The sequence below is a fragment of the Parasteatoda tepidariorum genome, chromosome 1 (genome assembly GCF_982258835.1).
Source record: "Parasteatoda tepidariorum strain Cologne lab strain chromosome 1, Ptep-v5.0, whole genome shotgun sequence".
Taxonomy (NCBI): domain Eukaryota; kingdom Metazoa; phylum Arthropoda; class Arachnida; order Araneae; family Theridiidae; genus Parasteatoda; species Parasteatoda tepidariorum.
In genome coordinates, this window is record NC_141755.1 from 71112309 (window position 1) to 71133340 (window position 21032).

Here is a 21032-nt window from a genome sequence, read left to right on the forward strand (position 1 = left end):
TGAGTGGGAGGCACCAGCCAAATCCTCCTATTTAAGTTTTTATCTGAAAAAAAAGTTCTAGGTAGGAAAGTTCATCAGATGCAGAAGTTGGCAGGCAGCAATCGTCCTTTGCTAGATATTCTGCCTTCTCGTTACCAAATAGATCCACTGGAAATGAATATCATGCTGAAGTGAGGTGCACTTCAACTTGTGAAGGATAGATATACTAGTCTTATCACCAATATAGATCCAATTATAAAGATGTTCCACTAAACTTCGGCTATCAGTCCAGAATCCAGAGATTTCCATAATCATTTTCCCTCAAAATGGCTTCAAATCCCGCATCCACTGTCAGTAATTCACTTCTAAAAACGGAACAGAAGTCTAGGTTACGCTGACTAAGAGTAAAAGTTTTGTGAGGCGTTTCAATATAAATGCCACTACCTTGATTGTCAGTTTTACAGTCATCGGTTTACAATTTAATGTCACTTTCAGGGATATTATTTATGATGATCAATTGATAAAACAAAAACTTACGCTTCAGCAACAAAGTATGTACCAACCACGAATTAATAAAAAAAAAAATCAGGAATATATATAAAACTAAACAATCTTAATACAATAAAAAAAGCTGCTTCTACATGGGTACATCTAAGTTTTAGTTAATTAGTCTAGGAAGGCCTTAATAAGCCAAAGAATTATTCCATTATAAATTACAATATGTTTAAAGCACATTTATTTCTTGTACATATAGATAATGTTTATTACATTAATTTTAATAAAATTAGTAAAATATTTTGGTAGAATTTATGACAAGTAGAATTGCATACAATTTTTCTCAAACAAAAAAAAATTAAGTTTGAATACAAAATATGTGAACTTTCTCAAAATAGAAAAAACAAATGCAACCAAACCTGGAAATAACTTGCTCAGATTCAGAAGGTTGCACTAAAAAGCCATCAAGCAAGGGCATAAACATGTCATTAACATCTGACACAACAAGCATTTGAGGCTGTGCTAAATTACTCTAAAATAAACAATTTTTAAAATCAAGCTAATTTAATCGCTGAAAAATATTTTCACACAATATAAAACCAAAAAATGCATATTTAATAAAAACATATCACTAAATCCATTCAAAATTAAAGTGCTTATTCTCTCATGTAATACTTACACTTATGTTATAGAAATGTATAACTGAGCTGTAAGTAATAAATCCAACTCTTAAGTTTGATTCTGATGCACCATAATCTCTAAAACAACAAAAAATATACATAAATATTTTATAAAAAGAAAAATAGTTCAAAAGAAAAATAGTTCAAATATTATGAAAGGGCATACCTAGGTAATCTCGAAAGTATCTTTTTCATATTACCACATAATGTTTTGACCATACCACTCTTAACACTATTATAAGAGACATCAATGACAAAGACAAATGCTGGACAGTTTGGAAGTTTTCCATCCTATGAATAAGAAGAAAAAAAATTCTTAGTAACATAGAAATCATTTAGATGAAAAGTATTACAAGCAAATAGAACATTCTAGCAAACACAAAAAATTAATATTTTCACTAAAATAAAGCATAAAATACTTTATAAATAAAATAAAAAAATAGTATGAATATTAAAATATTAAAATTAATTTGTTGTCTTCATTTTCCACCAATTTTGAAGCAGGTTTGGCAAAAATAATTTTCTAACAAGTGGAAAAAAATCAATTGGAAAAAAAATCTTTTTTTCTTCTTAAATCAGATTTTTATTCTTTATTTTTACACAAACCAATCAAAAAATCTGATAAAATATATTAATACTTCATAATATTAAAAAACAATGTCCTTAGTATTGCTAACTAAAATGGTTATTCATGCTAGTGGAAAGTTATAATTTCATGTCACTTAAATTTCGTCTTTTATTCCTTTAAGTTTTTTAATCTATTTTAAATATCAAATAATAATTTACATGTATCTTTATCATTACTTTATCATTATTCTTCTTCTTAAGACCTTCATTATTAATGAAATTAGATTATAGAAGTATCACAACTATTACAGTTACAAATTATCCAAAATAAAAAATAGTTTTGCCTTAAATCATTGATTCATTTTACAAAAAAATCAAGTCATTAAAACCACACCAACCCTCTAAACATTAGTGCTGGTTATTACCAAACTTCCAACTAGTGGCTTTCTGAATGAAAGAAAGAAAAAAGAAAAAAAAAACAGTTTTCTATGTTAATCAAAAAGAGAATGAGCGAAAGGAAAGGGGAAATTTCCATACAAATTTAACCAGGGGATCAATGTTTTGTGAACTTAAAGTACTCAGAATTAAAAGCATATATCAAATCATAAAAAGTATGCAGAAGTTTTACCTTAAGTATATTTCAATGTGCATAGGTTAAGTATATTTAAATTACTTATGCCTGAGTGTTTGGAAAACAGGTAACCTGAAAGCTAGCTTATAGAAAGTTTTTCAATTATCTTTCGGAAAAAAAAAATTTTTTGTTTAATTTTCATCTTACCTACAATATATTTTTAATTGATTTATTGTTGTATAAGTAAATGTAAAACGTCAATCTTTTCCAATTGTTGAATTGGAAGCAATTAAAATATGTAACACTGACCTACATAATGAGTGCCATCTAGTAAAGAATTCTGGTCAATACAAAAATTGATGTCTGATAATCATGTGAATATGAATTGCAATATTGTCGGATTCCGGCATAGTTTCAAATATTAAAAATGATGAAAAACCAACAAAGCAAAAAAAATTTCAGAATTGCAGAAGAGTCAAGTGTGAAAACGAAATTTAGCGAAGGTTTCAAAATTTAAATTTTAGATTGTAGAGCTTAAACTTTACATTTTAGATTGTGGTGAAAATTTTGCTGGATTATAAGTTTTGATTTAAGGAAGTCCACGAATTAATGGTCTTCGATTAATTCGTAATGAACGAATTCCGCAAAAAATCATATTCCCTGCCCTTAGTTTATAGACTTGGAGGGATGATACAAAAAACACAGAATACAATCACCCCTGTTGCATACAAACAAAAAAAAGTAGAATTGTGATAATAAATTGTCAATAATTATTACCAGAACAGCTAAGAATTTTTATGTATTTCGGACAAATTAAAATTTCTGCTAATTTTAAAATCCTCTGGAGATTATTTGAAAGATCGAAAACATTTTAAGGATGAAAAAGTGATCTCTATTTCACTTCTCTTTTCCGATTTGGGAAGCATCATTATTTAATACATTTATGGACAATATGGTTCTAGCAGTTAAATGTGACAATGATAGTTCAACTCACATTTTCAAACTATTCGAGAATATGTTAAATGAAATTAATATAAATTTCCGTCAAAGAGGGATGATATAAATAGTATTTTAATAGAGAGAATACTGTTAAACACTCAAAATGGTTATAACAGATGCAACAATTGAAAAAGAGTTTTATACAATAGAAAGTATTGAAAAAGATAAAGTAATAGTGATTTTTTAGTCTTTTCCAATGCTGTAGAATCGTGTCAAGGTTGGATACAAAATAAAATTTATATATTTTTTTAGTTCACCTAAGCAAATTTTTGCAGTTGTTTCCCCAGCCTTTTTGATCAATAAATTTTACACTTTTTTTTAAAATAAATGTTTGACATTATAATAAAAATAATTTTTACAAACATCAGCAAAGATTTACGTTTTTAGTTACAAATCTTGAACTTATTCAGTAGATGTATTTCCCCATAAATGCAAATTTTTTACTAATTTAGAAGTTCATAAAAGATGATTAAAAAATCTAAAAAAAATCTTCTGCAGCATTAAGGTATTATTTTACAAATATAAAAGATAATTACCTTACAATAATCTTTGTTCACAAGAAATTCATAAGATCCTAAACACAACTCAGCCCTTTCTAGTTTATCGACTCTTTCCCCCATGTGATCTAAATGAGTAAAATAGTGTGCAGGAACTAAAAGAGAAAAAATGAAGTTACGAAATTTCAATTCCCAAAAAGTTTAAAACATATCACTTTTCCTAATAATTTTAAAAGAGGTGAATTAATGCCTTTTAATTTACAAACATATACAACATTTGATTTTGAATGCATGTTGTATATTTTTCTGGAAGAAAAAAAAACGAGAATCTATTTAAGAATTCTTTGCAAGAGTCATTTTAAATCAAAATCAGATATATATATATACATGTGTGTGTGTAATAAAAGCTTGATATAACGAGTATGGCATATGGCAAGAAGTCAGTTATCTGGACAAATGTCCAATTCTTCCTTAAAACTCCAGTATCAAAGATTAAAAATTACAAGCTTTCTGCTATCACAACAAAAAAAATTTTAAGGGAAATACATTTTTTGCTGTTTAAGTGAAAATTTACATCAAAAGCCTTACAACAAATTTTTACATTGAAAGCCTTTTCATTTATTTCTGGCATCAAGAAAAAAGTGAAAATGTTTATTTCATCATTTTTTAGTCCTTTTTTTTTCCTATTTTAACATTAAATGTGCATTTGCATATTACAAGGTTGCAATAACAATTTCCTATTCTCTTATTCACCTTATTCTCGACCACGTTTCATGTTCTCCACGGTAGGAGGTAGTATTTGCAGAGGTTGTTTCAACTTCCAGTATAAGATTCAGGTAGAAGAATTTCTGCTGGTGTAAACCAAATAGCGTAAATCCGCATCTTAACGATCATGTAATTGCATATCAATTTAGGATAATTTCCGAAAGTACTTTTTTTTATATCTTTATACGATATTTTAAAATATGAGCACATTTTTTCACAAAAAACACTCACAAAAATTAAGTTAAGAAAAACTAAGTATTCCGAGTATATACAAGAAAAACTAAGTATTCCGAGTATATACAAACGAATCCTTAGAAAAAGAAATAGTCTCTATAATGCTATGACGTCCGATGAGGACCTCAAGACTTCCGGTAACGTTCATTTGTTTTTTTAGGATAGATGGTGAATAAATTGTCATAATGATGGACTTTTACGGATATGTAAAAGTATTTAAAAATATCTGGCTAACAAAAGCATGAATAAAAGAAACAAAACATACCAGATAAATAAAAATTAGATAAATTAAAAATAAAAGTAGGAGGCAATTCGATGGAACATTAGAAAGTTGTTGATTTATGAAGAGATGGTTTTTGTACTGTGAATTTGAGGTTTATACTAACCCGTTACGGGTATTTTTATTTTATTAATTTATGTGTGGTTGATAAATAAATGTGCCTTTTTTTTATTAAAAAAAAAATAACTGTTTCTTAATATAGCTTGATTCATATATACATAATGCACCATTATACCTTCAGTTGTAGTTCTGCATAGCATGCATTGAAATCTCCTGCCAGCATCAATAAACTGCATGAAGGGGCTCATGTAGGCTCTGCACCTATGGCACCTTACAGGACCTTCTTCTCCTGGATTTACAATGGGAGGATGATGCTGCGCACAATATGATTGAAAGAACATTAAATATTATATCAGGCAAAAAAAAAATAATAAAAAATTGTATTAATTCTTTCTTGCAAAAGACAAAGAAAATTCTACAGAATTTTTCTATAATAGGAATTCAATAGGAATATATTCAATAGAACAATAGGAACAAGAACTTACTTCATCAACATGGGGTAGAGCGAGTGGGCTTACTATAAGGGAGAACGGGACATTAGTTTGCTTCAGCATATCAGCAGTTGTAGGCACATTGTAAATAGTAGATCTAATGTATCTAGGACTACAAAAACCTAAAACAAATAAAATATGATATAAACCTACTTGTAAAGTAAAATACATACTGGATGTTTAAAAATGATTGTCTTAAATTTAAATTTTTTTGAATTAACTGCAATGCAGAAGGTGAAAAGAAAATCATACAGGGCATTCAATTAATTTTGAAATCAGAGAGAAAGAAATATGCAGTAGAAATCGGAGGAATCATTATTGAGATCGATCAGAGCAAAAAAAAAAGAGATTAAATTCTTTAAAACCACTTACATCTTAATAATTTATTTAAAACCACCATAATAATTATTAATAAATAACCTTATTAATAAATAACATTAATAATTTTTTTTTTTTTTAGATTTTAATTTCTTTTTTGATTTGAACAGCCTTGATGAATCTGTTTTGAGCCATAATATTTTACTTTAGCATTAATTAGAAAACCCCCAATATTAATATTTTTTCACTTCATTTACTACAATATTCTGAAAACGACATTTAATTACTGCCTACAGAATACCAATTATTTACACAAATATTGTCAATTATTTAACATAAATATTGCCAAATAAAAAAGGATACCAATTTAAGGAATTTCAGATTTCACTTTAACTAAATTTATACTAATACCAAAAAAATATTTGTTTAATAATACTGTGATATCTACAATTGAAAAATCGAAATTGTGAATATTTCAATTGAAAAATCAAAACAATTATAACATGCTACAAATTATGGAATTTCATAGGAGAGTCGGACAAAAAGTTGCTACTTAATTTTGCATTAGTTTCATGAGATCTGAATGAATGGTATTGCTCCCACATAATATATAAAATTAAAATTACATTTTTTACACCCTTAAGATAGGCCTGTGATTACAAAATAGAAGAAAAAGATGAAAAATGCGAGAAAAAGATTGAAATTAAAAAAAGACTATTTTGTGTGCAGCAAATTTAAACACTAGCAATATTTCTGTTTAAATTCTATTTCATGGGGTGTTAAGTAAAAAAATTGACACTATATTAAGAGCAATTTTTAACTTATTACAGCAACATTAATATATCACATTAAAAACACAGCGTTTGAAAATTTATGTTATCGAAATTAAAAGGCAGAAAAGTATTAAAATTAACTTTACATAATTTACAAAAAGCTTAAAATAATATTTTTAAATTTAAGTTTGACAGAGCAGAAAATATAGCATATTTTTTGTAACTAAGCTTCAATTAAATAAGATTATACTACTATGTAAAAGAAAGTATTAAAATAAATAGAAAACAAATCATTTACAAAACAGACCATAAAAATCTCAGTTCAATTGACATACTATAATTGTTTGAGTGATCAACTAATAAGCTGCATTGAAAAATATAAATTAGCAGTACAGCATCTGATCTCATATTTTTATCAATATCTTTGGCTTTAGCATTTTATTTCACAATTTTTTAAACCTTAAAAAGAAATTCGAAAAAAAGTTTCTGCTATACATTTTGAAAAGTGTAGAATAGGAACTTATATAAACGTTATTTTTTTTAAACATCATTGAATCAGAAACAAAAATATTTCTCTTAAAGAAATATTAGAAAAAGAAGAAAAGTAGAGAAAGAAGTAGAATCTTATGCCCACAAAGATTATTTTTACTCTTACTAAAACTTTTAAGAGTTGTAACCAATCTAGTGCTTGAAATACTCACTCAGCAATCCTGCTATTAGTATTATTAATTCAAGAGAGTTCAACTTTTAATATTGCTTTGCATAAACAAGGGAAAATAATTCAGAATTATTTAAAAAAACAAGTTCTGTTGATAAAGTTTAAAGGTTACAGATATTAAGATTAATACAAGTGATTACTCTAACAATAAATTTGATAAAGGTTTTTTTAAATTTTTCAGACAGTTATTTCAAGAAAAAAAGTTATTCACATGCACCATAAAAATAAATGGTATAAGCTAGAAAAATTTATAAGAAATTTTAACAATTTAAATGCATCAACAAATTTTTAGATCTAAAGTTTGAATATTATCTTTTCAATCGTGGTGTTGATCATTATAAAACTAAAATACAGATGGTGCTATGAAATCAATCATGAAGGAAAAAAAAAAAAACTGTTTCACGTCTTGTCATAAGAATAAAATTTGCCTATTCAAAAAATTCAAGAAAAAAATGTTTTACCATCATCTGTAACAGTAAAATTGGTTGTTACTAGAGGAGGTACCAGCCCCCTTTGGGCAGTAGAAAATGGACAACTTCTTGTCTTCTGATCATCTTCAATAACTTGAATCTAAGAAAAAAAAATATTTTCAATGATTAGTGAAAATATATCAAGTATTTGCTATAAATAAACTGTTTGGATTACTGATTATATAGATATTCTACTTAAATGGTTAGTTAATAAAATGCTATTCATTAAATATTTTAATTAGAAGCTATATAACATCTTCATAAATCTGTAAATAATGCTGTTTTTAATAAAATCAAATGGTTTTAACCCAAAATTATAGTGCAACAATACTACGAAGATTAAACAAAAATAAATAAAACTTATTTTTAAAAAAAGACGTTAATTAAAAATAAGTTCATTTTAACCATATTCAATTTATATTGCCGAAAATTACTTTCCTGACCGCTATATCAGCGACAAATCACAACACTGACATGATCACTGTATCGATATCTATGTCTTAATTAAACTAAATTTCAAATTAAAGCTATTCTCTTAAAAAATATAATTATTCTATATTAGTTTAGAATATAATAAGTTATGAAAGTAACATAGAATCTTTTTAAAAAGCTATTTTAAAGCCAACTTAGCAAACAATCAAATTTAACAAAGAATATTTAACATCAAACTAACTTATTTATTTTAACATTTCAAGAAAATACTGAGATAAAAATTCAAGCAAAATATATAAAATTTTGCTCTGATAAACTTTTTTTTTTAAAAAATTATTTAATATACATTATTATTTCTTTAAATAAATTACTCACTAAAAAGCTTGATTACTGCAGAAACTTTAAGAAGCAGTTATAAGACAAACAGTCATGTTAAAATTAAATAAAATCATAACTAATTTCAAATCTAAGAGGATCCAATAAAAAAAAATGATAAAATTAAATTAGAATGGAAAAGCTATTTTTATTAAAAAATAAATAACTGATCTGAAAACAATAAAATAAGTCTAAATTTTGAAAATTCAATAATTGCTATAATTTTGTATGCTTTAAATCGATTTTCCATTAGAATTTACAACTTGTAACTTACACATTTTGATATTACAAGCCTTAAAAATTGAGACAATTAAGATATTTTTAAAAAATTAAGACCATACCATAAATTTTAAATAGAAATAACAGATACTATTATACTTTATGTTCATATAGACTCTAAAATCAAACCATAAATACAAATAGATTCAAGTGTTAACTTACTGGACTAGGCATATGGTCTGGATCTAATCTCCTAGTTTGCGCTGGAGGTTGAGGAAGTGAACCTACTCTGTTCTGTGGAGGATAAGAATTATTCTGTGGAGGATAAGAATTATTCTGTTGACCAAACTGAGAACCAGATGTACCCATGTGGTTTCCAGAAGCAGGACTCGGAGATGATGAAGCGGGAGGATAACGTGCATGCATGTTCGAATTTGAATGAGGAGGATACTGATTATTAAGTGCATAAGCCGGGCCATTTTCTGCAGTGCCATTTACATAAGGCGCTGGTTGTCTTTGAGGAGGATACTGTTGATTTGAACTATTATTCATATCAGCACTTGGCATTTTGGGCATAAGAGGTTGATTTAATGCCTCTGAAGAGTGAGGTGGTAATGTTCGTTCTGTATGTTGCATCATATGAGGATATGCAGAGTTGTGAGGTGCAGGGGGCATAGACGTTTCTGGAGGAGGATAAGGAGATGCTCTTGCATTAACAAAAGAGTTTGGGGGCATATTTTTTACATTATTATCAGGGTGGCCACTGGGTGGAGGGGGCATTCTAGGCTGGTTTTGTTGCCAATATTGCTGCTGAGATGGCATGTTAGATCCTTGAGAAAGAGGCAATTGAGGTGCACTATTTGGAAGTCTATGGTTGGGTTGCATGTTAGTTAATAGGGGATGGTTTTGATTTTGTGAAAGGTGTAAAGCATTGAAATCATGAGCCATCTGCGGGAAGGGAAAAAAAAGGCAATTAAAATTATGTTTAACACATTTGGAAAATAAACTACGTATTATTATAACAATGATTGCTTACAAAAAGTGTTATTTTGTTAAAATATAAAATTATTGGATAATTTTTCCATAAATTGTAAATAAAAGTTATTAATTTATGTTATTTTTACATAATATATAAAAAAAATATTTTTTAAATATTTTACAAATGAATACACACATATTGCGGAATATATAATTTGAACACATATATACGGAGTATCTGCTACATTTTAGATTTTTAAATTCCTGACTAATTCCAAGAATTTTTGTTGACTTAGCGAAGTTACCATTTTCTCCGGCAAAAACACAACAATAAATTTAAAGAAGCATTATAACAACATTAATTGAAATGTTAGGTATAACCAAAATTGTTAAACTCTGCATCTTCATATTTATAGATTTTAAATTTAAAAAAGAGGGTAACGAAGGAGTGGAAGCAATAAAATAGCTGAAAAAAACACAAAAGCAAATAATTTTTTTGTCCCTTTTTTCCTGCAGAATTATATTCTAAAGATACTTTTCCTGTTCACCGGAAAGGAAAGAAATATTTATGATTTTTCTGTTCTCACTTCGGAATAAAAAAAATAGCCAATGACTGGCTTGCTTCAGCTAGAATTTGAAATTGATTAAAAAAAATAATAAAAAAATAACAAAGATTCTGAAATCACAGTAGTTTAAAAGATAATTCACACTAGAAATGATATCTTTTCTTTAATTTTTTGAAAGACTATGATAATACATTTTATCTTTTAATAAAATATGACTGAGTGGGGATTTTGCTACAAATTCAAATATTCGGAACACTTAAAATTCCATTAACTTAAAATTCCATTTCCATTTAAAATTCCATTTCAAAAATTAGATTTTTCGCCGACCTAAATCCATGACTTTCCATGATCTTTTCTAAAAAATAGTTAAAATCATGACATTTCATGACAAATTTTGTTTAATACCGAAATTTATGACTTTCCAGGTGCGCAGATACCCTGTATATAATTTGAAGTGACAGTAATCTTAAATTTTCTATGCAATTTAATTTTAAAATCAAAGATTTTATAACTTAAGTGAAACAAGACCAATTTATACAAAGGATAATCACATAACTTTTTACACAATTATAAATAGCACAGTGCAAATAAAGTGTATATATATCTAAAGTAATAAGTCACACTTTTTGAAGGTGACTATTTTAAATCAAAGGTATCTAACATTTATTTTGAGATAGGTACTTACCTATCTAAACTAGATCTAAAGAATTATCAATCAGTTTTATTATATGTATAAATTTACTTCAAATCAATTAAAAGAAATCCCAAATAGAAACAAAAGCAAGTTTTGATATAAAGTTTTACCAACAGAAAAATAAAGTAGAAATAAATGTCATCTTTGTTGTCTAAAATGTCAGGTAGTGGAGAAATGAAAAATCATACTTATTTGTGTTTTATTTTATAATTTTAGATAAATTTCTTCTACAAAAATCTACTACTGCCTAAGTAGATTTAATAATGTAATTATTAAGATTTAATAATGTATCAAGCCAAGCATAAGAACCACAAACCAACCATAAGAATAAGCTAATCACTTAAAAGCTATTGGTGTCAATTTTAAGAAAAGTTAATTTTTCTCTCACCTGATTATTTATCATATGGCTTGGAGGCACTGAAGCTGATTGCACTTGGGAATTACTTTGGTTACAGTTCTGACCAGGAAAATGGCTCCCAGGGCCATTTTGTGTACCTGCATTGCTATATGGACCTGAAATATTAATTGTTTTCAACACTAAAATTAATTTTAATTGAAATAATTTTTAACAATAAAATATGCTCCAAAATTTATGAGTTCTGCTTTTTTTTTTTTGTGAAGTAGGTCTCCAACTATTTAATTTATTCTAGAAGTGCAGAACATGTCAAATCATACAAACAAAACTTGAGAGAAATTTAGACAGCCCTAGGGAAATTTTCAGTTTATTTTTTATAACAATTGCAGCAAAATTTTTCATTGCAAGAAGATGAAATAATTAAGTTGAATAATAAATAAGAGAAAAAATAATGAAGTTGACCTTCACTGAAAGTTCGGATAAACTTGATCTTCCAGCTAGATTATTTCAGCATTTCATACCACTCATTCATTTTAGAGAATGACTGGCAAATTTTTCTTACACTTTTTTTTCCTTCCCACCAGCAACAACAGAAAGAAAGAGAGGGGGAATTGTACTTCAATCGATCATTGTAAAAGAATATTCGCAGGGCAATTGCAAGCAGGAAATTTGTCAACGGCTTCTTTGGTTGAAAGGCAGAACATATGTTGAGCCTATTATTACATTTTTGCAATTTGTTTTAAACCTGCATTGTTAATTCTTGAAATTATTATTGGTCTCAAATTATGAAAATAGATTGCTACAAAAGATAAAAAGACGAAGAGTAATAATGAAATTTTGGAGAATCAATCCTCAAATAGAATTTTCAAGTTCAAATAATAATATATATATATATATATATATATAGGCCACCTTGTCTGATACACTGCACATACCAAAATGAAATGTTTTATATCATAAACTCAGCGAAATAACGGTATTAATGAATGACAAAAAGGAAAAGTTCATTAATAAGAGGTAATAGCTCATAAGTAATAAATAGTTCATTAAGTTTCAAGAATGTTTTAAGGAGAATAACAATGAAAATGTTTTCAGATGAATAACAATGAAAATTGAGATCTATTTACAATTTTATTTTCATTAATAGTTTTTTTTCTTGAAAAAAATCAACAGTCAGTTATTATATTTTGAAAACATTTTTGCAAAACACACAAAAGGAACAATGAAAGTAAATTTGGTTCTTAATATTTCCATTAATGTATTAGCACTTGTATGTTTTTTTGCATAGTCTTGTAAGTCATTTAACAAAATTTCTCTTTTTTCTTTTGTAATTTATGAAGCTTTACTTTTATATCACACAGATTCTTTGTCTCCGGACTCGTATATTAGAGCAAGAGAACAATCACAAACATTTTTCAGTAAAGTTTCAAAAAGAAATTTCTTACATTCATAAACTCTGATAACAAAACATTACCATTTTATACTCAGCGAATAAAAATGGAACTATTGCTTTTATAATACAAATCATAACTTTTATTAGCAATACAATATCCAAAAAAAAAAAAACATTTATTTTAAAAATTATATGAGATTTTTTGTTATTTTTAAAAAAAACTCAAATGTGCATTATCGAGCAGAGATGGCTCAAGAGATAGAGAGTTCACCTTGCAATGAGGTGAACAGGGTTTGAAACCCAGCGATGGCTGGTCGAATTCCGCATCCGGTTTGCACTGACCACAGTGCTGATGCGAAATATCCTCAGTGGTAGACGGATCATGGATCTGAGTCCCCTTGCCATCAGGCTAAACGAATTTTGTGGTCTTCCTCTCCATGTAAAGCAAATGTGTGTTAGTTCCATCAAAAAAAGTCCTCCAAGGAGGCAAATTTCTCCCAATACTTGTTCTGGGAATTCTCTTGTCTTCTGGATAAGGTTCAAAATTACAAAGCTATGAAGTTGAACATTAGTTGTCGTAAACCCAAATTTGGGACGTCTGTTCAATGACAGTTATAAAATTAAATGCATCCGATTCTTATCAATTCTTTACAAAATCAAATATAAAGAAAAAATCAATCACCTGGTCCTCCACCTTGCATTTCATAGTTGTTATAAGGACTTTGAGGAGAAGGCTGCTTATAGAGTGGCGGCCCAAAAGAGCCAGGAGCACCCACTGGACCCCCGTACTGCGGATTCATGCTGCTCTGAAATATAAATTTTTAAAGCATTCAATCAAAATTAGCAATGAAGAAAATAATTAGCAAATATTCTTATTTATCTATATGGATTTTCACTGAATTCCATTTTTATTTGGGTTCCGGAGAACCCAAAACTCATTGAAAAGTTGGGTCCATCGAAATAAAAATGGGATTCTGAATTAAAAATTTCTTTTAATCAGATTAAAAATTTCTAAAAAAGTCAGTAATGTTATATAAAAGTGCATCATAGAGGAAAATCATTTAAAAAATAATCTTTATATTCAATAAAAATAAAATATAAAAAGCTTATAATGATCAGTGATTACATTTATTTGCTATAAGTGCGTTAAAAACGCCAAAAATTATGAAAAGGCATGAGAAACAAAGATAGCTAGAAGCAAATTTGTAAAAAAATTCAAATTTATTAATAAAAATTTTCTTTTCTTTATTAGCAGATCAAAGAGAAAATTGAAATAATTCTCAATATCATTTTACATAGCTTTTTCTTGAAGCAGGTGAATGATTTCTAATTTTTTTTTTTCCTTTGAAATTATTTTATTTTAAAAATAGAATGTGAAATGTCAATATGAAAGAGTGAATGAAAATGTGAAATAGAACTATGAATAAATATTAATAGATAGATAAAGTGAGAGAGAATTCATATTTTAAATAGGGACCCTTGAGTAAAAAGGGACCGAAATTCTGAAGTCTTCGGTCTTAAAGACCAATAGTTTTCAAAGTTTTTAATGGAATTACTGATTAATAATCTAGTATTTTTTCTTTTCTTTTAATAATTTCCTTATGATACAATAACACTATCTTTCTCTTCATCTTTCTCTTTCAAAATCACAGACATTAATTATTGAGAAAATTCTACAATGTATAAATATACAATACAATTAGTAACATTTTAAAACTTTCTTTTGCAATCATATTGAAAACTAGAAATGAATAAGAAATTTTAAAAAAAAAAAAAGCTGACTAAACAGATTGTTTCGGCAATTAAATAAATGAGCTCGCTTGAAATGCAGGAATTACTATTAATTACATAACAGACATTAAAACGTGCATCAATGGAAAACTATTGCACACAAATTTCCATTAAATTATAAAAATTTCTCAATGTGTAAAAATTTTGCTAACTAAGCAATATTAATTGCTTAATAATACACAAAATTATCATAACTGGAATTATTATACCCATTAGCTTAACACTAGCAAAGTGTGACTAGCAATTTTAACGATATTTCTAACTACTTTTCAACTTATATTAAAAGGTTTCTTTCTAATATGAATTTCTAATAAAATCTATAAAAACGAAATGCTTGAATTTGCTTATTTTAATAAAATATATGATAAAAGCTTAAGTGGTAAAAGGAGTTTATTTTTTCTTGCAAGTAGATACTTTTGAGATTTTGTATGCGTGCGAAAGCATTTTTTAAAAAATTAGCAATATAACTTGATTTTTTGGCTTTACAAGAATAAAAAACACAGAAAGATTTCCGTATTATGATCTACAACAAAATAATTGCCAAGTCTTCACAATTTCTGGGCAATGGCCCACTAGAAACTGAAAAAAAAATAAAGCACAGAAGGGGACCAACTCAAAGGGTTTAAGTCATAGCCACTATCAAGCAAACCTCTGCATGTTTTTTTTTATTTTTTAATTGCCCATTTAAAGCTCATTTCACACCTTGGCCATTGCAGCTAGCCTGATAGGTCACAATATGAAAACAGGGATATTTACGTATCATGATCCGTCATGGCAAATACAATCGCCCAGGTCCAATAGATTTTGAACTTGCAAATTTTACAACAAAAAAAAAAACAAACAAAAAACTTGTATATGTTTGCCAGGGGGTGGTTACAAGTTATACCTGAGTTGGTCCTTCTCAGTGACATTTTTTTTTTCTTCTGTGATGCTTCTTTTTTTTTAAGTTTCTTGCGGGACTGCAGCAGGAAAGTTGCCAAGACTTGACGATTATTCTGCCACACATCCCTATACAGAAATCTCCTGATAACACCCCCCAAAACACTTCAATTTTAAATTATAATGAGCATAAGAGTTAATATTAGATCGAAACATGAAAGTTACTTATCTACAATCTTATCTATGCACTTTGTCATAAACATCCGAAAACAAACAAAAAAAAATTCTTGCAGAAATAATTTAAAATTCTTATAATTCATTTATAACTTTAAAGATAAATTAAGCTTGCAGTTCTTAAAAAAATTAATTTAAAATTTCACATAATAATTCAAACATATCACACATATAGTAAAATATTACAAGTCATTAATTTCAGATAGAAAAGATAAAACATCAAACATAAATAACAAAATAAACAATTGTTTACAAATGCAAAGCAATGGATATTCAGCAAATTTAATTTTAAAATCCGGTTCTTTAATTCCTTCTATGTCACAAATTGGTACGTCACTGCTATAACTGGATTATGTCAACAAAGCTATCACTAGCTTAAACACAACATTTTCTAAGATTATTATTTATTTATTTCTAAAAAATGCTAAATATTCTCCTTTTATTTACAACAATGTTTTTTTAATTGGACAACACAATATGCGATTGATTACTGATTTCATTAAAAATATGACACAATTCATTTCGATAGATAAGTTTTCCTTCTACTTTCAAGTTATTTCCTTGTATTGATTAAGCAATGCTACCACCCAAAGTTTGGCTTGTAAGAAAAATTAAAAGAGAGTCTTCATATGTTTACATATTTTAACTTAATTATGAAAATAAGGAGGAAGAACTACAATAAATGGAGTTCCTCTACAGATAAGGCGAGCGGTTTAAGCGATTTACTTACAAGGCAGTTATTGCGTCTTTATAGTTTATCAGTAAAGAATATTGAATGTTTTAGATACATGGGACAAATATAACGTAAATTTAATTAGTAACGTAAACAAATGTGACCCATAATAATCACAAGAAATACTTCGTGCCACGTAAGGTTGGGATCTGCGCAAACTCAATTTTTTTCACTTTTAATTTTCGAAGACCAAATATATTTAATTAAAAGTAGTGTGAAATATATAAAAAGGAAGGTGGTGGTGTAGTTAAAGAAAATGTTCATAGGTAACGCTCTGAACATTTAATATTTAAATTTTTCCCCTAAGAAATGGTTTTAATGAACTTTTAAAAGCCATTTCATATTTAAATAAAATTTTATAAATTTATAAGGAAATTAAAAGCATCTAATAGAGGAAATATGAATTTATGATTTCAAAAATTATGCAAGATGCAGTGTCCTCTAGCGAACATTAAAGGCATGTAATCTCTAGCATTATTCGTATGTTGTAAAAATAATTTTTAACCTCTAGAACGACCTGAGCCAACCCAACTTTAATTCGTCTTCGTATAGTCTCTTATGAATTAGTTATGGTTTCATTATTGTGTGTAGTTGGTGTAAGATTTCTAATACATACTACAAATGGATAATATTATTTCGTTCAAGATGTGCCCTCTAATGGATATTATTTCTTTCGTGCATGACTCAGAAATTTAAGTGTAGCTGTCATGGAGGAACCTCATACAACTTCACAGGTAAACATCATTCTGTCAAAATTGCTAGATTGAACATTTGTTTTCCTTTTTCCGTGATTGAAAAATATGCGTCACATAATTTTTTTTCACATAATAATAAATAAATATGATCTTATTTTGTACCGAAAACTATTTATTTATAATATATTACTCGTCGAAATTAAACATTTCATTTTTGTGTGGATTTCACTCTCAAAGAGAGTAACACTTGATCTGCATACAGCAATACAAATTCCTTTCAATACTAATAATAAAGCCTTATTAAACTTTTTTTTCGTAAATAAATTATATCTCTATTGCAGTGTTCAAGAAAGGACAATTCTTTCAATTTAAATTTGAAAATGTCACTAGAGTATTAAGAGCGTTAAGTTTCAGCATGTTTATTCTAATCGGTTTTTTTTTTTTTTTTTTTAACTATGAATTCTTTTTTAAACAAAATTTGGTTTAAATCTTAAGACTACTAACTACTTGTGATAGAAATTTAGTTAGAGTGGTCTAAAGGATCAGTAACATTAAGGATATTACTAGTCCATAAACATTTTTACTAGGAAGATTTTTGTATAGATATCTATTGTTACTTACGGATATTGTATAGATATTGTTATGGCCTGGGTGATATTTCTGTATCGTAATCTGAAATAGCCAAGGCGTCGAATTGATTTGAAATGGGAAAAATTTAGGAGATTTCTGTATCTTGATCTGTGGCAGAATAATTCAAAGTCTTAGCAACTTCTGGGCAGCAACCCACGAGAAACTAAAAAATATTGCTAAAAGGGCGCGATTAGAAAGGTACGACTCGTAGCCGGCATACTTCTAAAAAAAAAAATTTTAATATTTCCAGTTCAAATTTAATTTGGCACCTAGGCGATTGTAGCTGGCGTGGCTGATCACAATAGGGAAATATCCCCAAATTTTTTTTTAAAAGAGAAACATGTAGAGTTGGCCTAGGATGGCTATGAGTTATATCGTTTGAGTTGGTCCCTTTCTGTGATGTTCTTTTTAATATCTTGCAGACATCTGCTAACTTGACAGAATAATCGCCAAGTCTTGGTGATACACTTCTGTCGCAGACCACGATACAGAAATCTTGGCCTGGTCTGTGTGTAACTTTTTTAAAAAAATAACAAAGGAACCAACTCAGAGAATAAAGTTCATAGCTACCTTTTAACCAAACTTCAACACATTTTTGCAGGTTTGAAATCCTAATGGTACCTTGCAGATTTTAGTTGAAGTGGGATATCTAGAGCCGATATAGGAATATCCCATTTACAATGGCCTATTTTTATGTCAAATAGATTTTATTATAAACGTTTATATTGAGAATTTAAATGAAAAATTACTATACAGATAATGTGTGCTATTTTGTGTACAAGAAGAAAAAGGAGACCAAAATATAGCCAAAAATTTAAAAACTCGTTTTCAATAATCTTATCTCAGTATTCCAGAATCAAAGGAACTAATGCTAATTTTGAGCCTTGCACTCTACATAAATCAAAACAGGATAGATAATAAATTGTGTTACCTAATAGTCACAGTTATGTATTGTAGTTTGATCCCAAGATACAGAATTTTGCTTGGGGGTCAAACACATAAAGTGTTTGTAGGAGTGGCGATGGTAACGAAAATAGTTCTATAATTTATTTTTACTCTTAATTTGAAGGGGAGAAAAGTATTAAATTTTTCATCTTCTGAATATTTGAAAAATTAAAAAGAAATCTCTGAACTTATTTTTAGCTAATCTGAATTTAAATTGATGTATGAATTTTTTCTGTAGTTCCATTAAAAATTAGGGGGAAGGGTCTTGTAGAGATTTTTATTATTGAGGAGAACAAAGACTGAGACATGTTTTACCAAGATACCCATATGTTGAGGCCTCTTTTCCTTTTCCTTAAATAGGTAACCTTTTTTATTTAAACTTTGGTTCTAGTTTTTTAAAACACTTAAGTGAGGTTTTTACCATTTGATTTTGTTCCAGGCACAATTTTACAATGCCATTGATTTCATAACCTAGTAGTGCTGTTTATATTTGATGTTTAGCTTTTGGCTTCAGTTTCTTAAAATTAACTTTCATTTGCAAGTGCTGCTGTATGTATGTCTAGTACTTATCTGTTGCTGGAGGGCCATAAAAAGTTTAAATTACTATTGTTACCTAAACTAAATTCAGTGATGCGACAGCTCATAGAGGGCCAAGGCCGCCCATCTCAGTTTTCTTGACCTTTGACTCTGGGGTACAGGAGCATATGTTCCAGAATATTGTTACCAATAGTGCTTACCAACACTCGTAAAAAGCATAATAAACAAGTTAATTTTGCCTTTTCCAATAACAAATTAATATTGTGGTCCCTTCGCAATTATAAAATAGTTAGATTATTAATAACTTGGCAAGAGTTTTTTTTTTTTTTTTTTTTAAATTTCATTTTGATCAGACCATGAATCTTATTCAAAGAACGGTAACAAATCAAAGAAGCAATAAGACAACTCAAAGCAAATTAACTATTTTTATTTTGTACAGAAATAAATAAAATAAGTATTGTATTTATAATTTGGTAAATATGTATATAAAATTTTATGATTTTTTTTCACTAGCACTCATAAAAAACATAATAAAATAGATAATTTTGTGGTTTCCAATAACAAGTTGCGGTCCTTTCGCGATTGTTGTTAATTTGAGAGAGGTTTTTTTTCTTTTCATAATTTTTTTATTTTGATTGAAACCTATTTAAATTTTTTGTAACTTTTTGTATGAATTTTTTTTTATTTGAATATTAACTAATTATCAATTGTTATAGAGAAATTTATTTTCTCTCAAGATTTTTATTTTATAAGCATGTGTATGGTTGATGTCATAAAAAAAGGAGAGATTAGATGTTGCTTAACATTTATAGTCTTAACATTAAAACCTAATACAAGAAAATATAAACCATTCTCTATTTGAATTGTTATAAGTCTCATTACAAGTAAAATTATTTCTCATTTATTTCTTCGTATTTTATCTTGGGTCACATACTCTGTATTCCTTTGGGTGTTTTTTTAAATGCACATTATTTTCAAATCCATGTAATAGTTTATTTCGTTATAATTGACACACAAATAAAATATTTGTTTTTTTTTTGTGACAAATATTCACTTCTAAGTAAAAATAAAAAAAAAGTCAAATGTGAAGCATTTAAAGGAGTTTGTGAGCGGATTGAGCAGGGAGTAGAACCTTCAAGTTTAAAATGAATGATACAAAAATATTAGTTTGTTTTTTTTCCAAGGTATGATGTAATATCATGGTTAACCACTCCACAGGGAAAACCTGGAAAATACAGGGAATTTAAAAATCACCTAAGATAACAGGAAAAATGCAGGGAATTTTGTTTTTTATTTTTGTCTTTTAAAAAATGGTGACCACTCAAAGCGTTATCTATGGGATATTTAATCATGATATTTCAGCTATACTAAACTATGTCATTTACTATAGCATTATTTAAGTATGTTCAGCTGTTTTTCCAACAATTAAAACTAATACATATAGTTAGTCGAATGTAGTTCACACAAGAGCACAGTAATTGTTTCCTCTTAATATATTGTATATAATATGTACAGGGAAAACACAGAGAATTTTTTTTCTAGATTTGTGTGGCAACCCTGTATTACAAATTTAAACTTTTCAAATACTCAGCTCCTTAAATGAAATATTTTTGACTTGCACTCATATGGAAAGAATTAGCAATTCTTAAATTTCCTCAAAATGAAAATGAATCAAGACA

At 27.9% G+C, this 21032-nt stretch overlaps 2 protein-coding genes across 4 annotated transcripts in view; one reads left to right on the forward strand and one right to left on the reverse strand.

Annotated features, from left to right (window-relative positions):
- The window catches only part of Sec24CD (COPII coat complex component secretory 24CD), a 32796-nt gene extending 16007 nt beyond the window's left edge, over window positions 1-16789 (reverse strand). The window contains exons 1-11 of one of the 3 annotated variants that reach the window (XM_087166314.1): window positions 16544-16789; window positions 13592-13715; window positions 11550-11674; window positions 9146-9871; window positions 7889-7997; window positions 5613-5740; window positions 5303-5441; window positions 3828-3943; window positions 1321-1445; window positions 1154-1232; window positions 894-1006 (exon numbers count right to left, since the gene is read on the reverse strand). In XM_087166314.1, coding sequence (XP_087022440.1) covers window positions 894-1006; window positions 1154-1232; window positions 1321-1445; window positions 3828-3943; window positions 5303-5441; window positions 5613-5740; window positions 7889-7997; window positions 9146-9871; window positions 11550-11674; window positions 13592-13709 — 1778 coding nt within the window. In that variant the 5' untranslated portion in view covers window positions 13710-13715; window positions 16544-16789. Of the gene's footprint in view, window positions 1-893; window positions 1007-1153; window positions 1233-1320; window positions 1446-3827; window positions 3944-5302; window positions 5442-5612; window positions 5741-7888; window positions 7998-9145; window positions 9872-11549; window positions 11675-13591; window positions 13716-16066 lie in introns of all 3 variants that reach the window. The other 2 variants (XM_087166315.1, XM_043049459.3) reach the window with 2 other exon arrangements.
- Window positions 16790-17028: 239 nt separating this feature from the next.
- The window catches only part of LOC122268941 (uncharacterized), a 53872-nt gene continuing 49868 nt past the window's right edge, over window positions 17029-21032 (forward strand). The window contains exon 1 of the mRNA XM_071179649.2: window positions 17029-17280. Coding sequence (XP_071035750.1) covers window positions 17254-17280 — 27 coding nt within the window. The 5' untranslated portion in view covers window positions 17029-17253. The remainder of the gene's footprint in view (window positions 17281-21032) is intronic.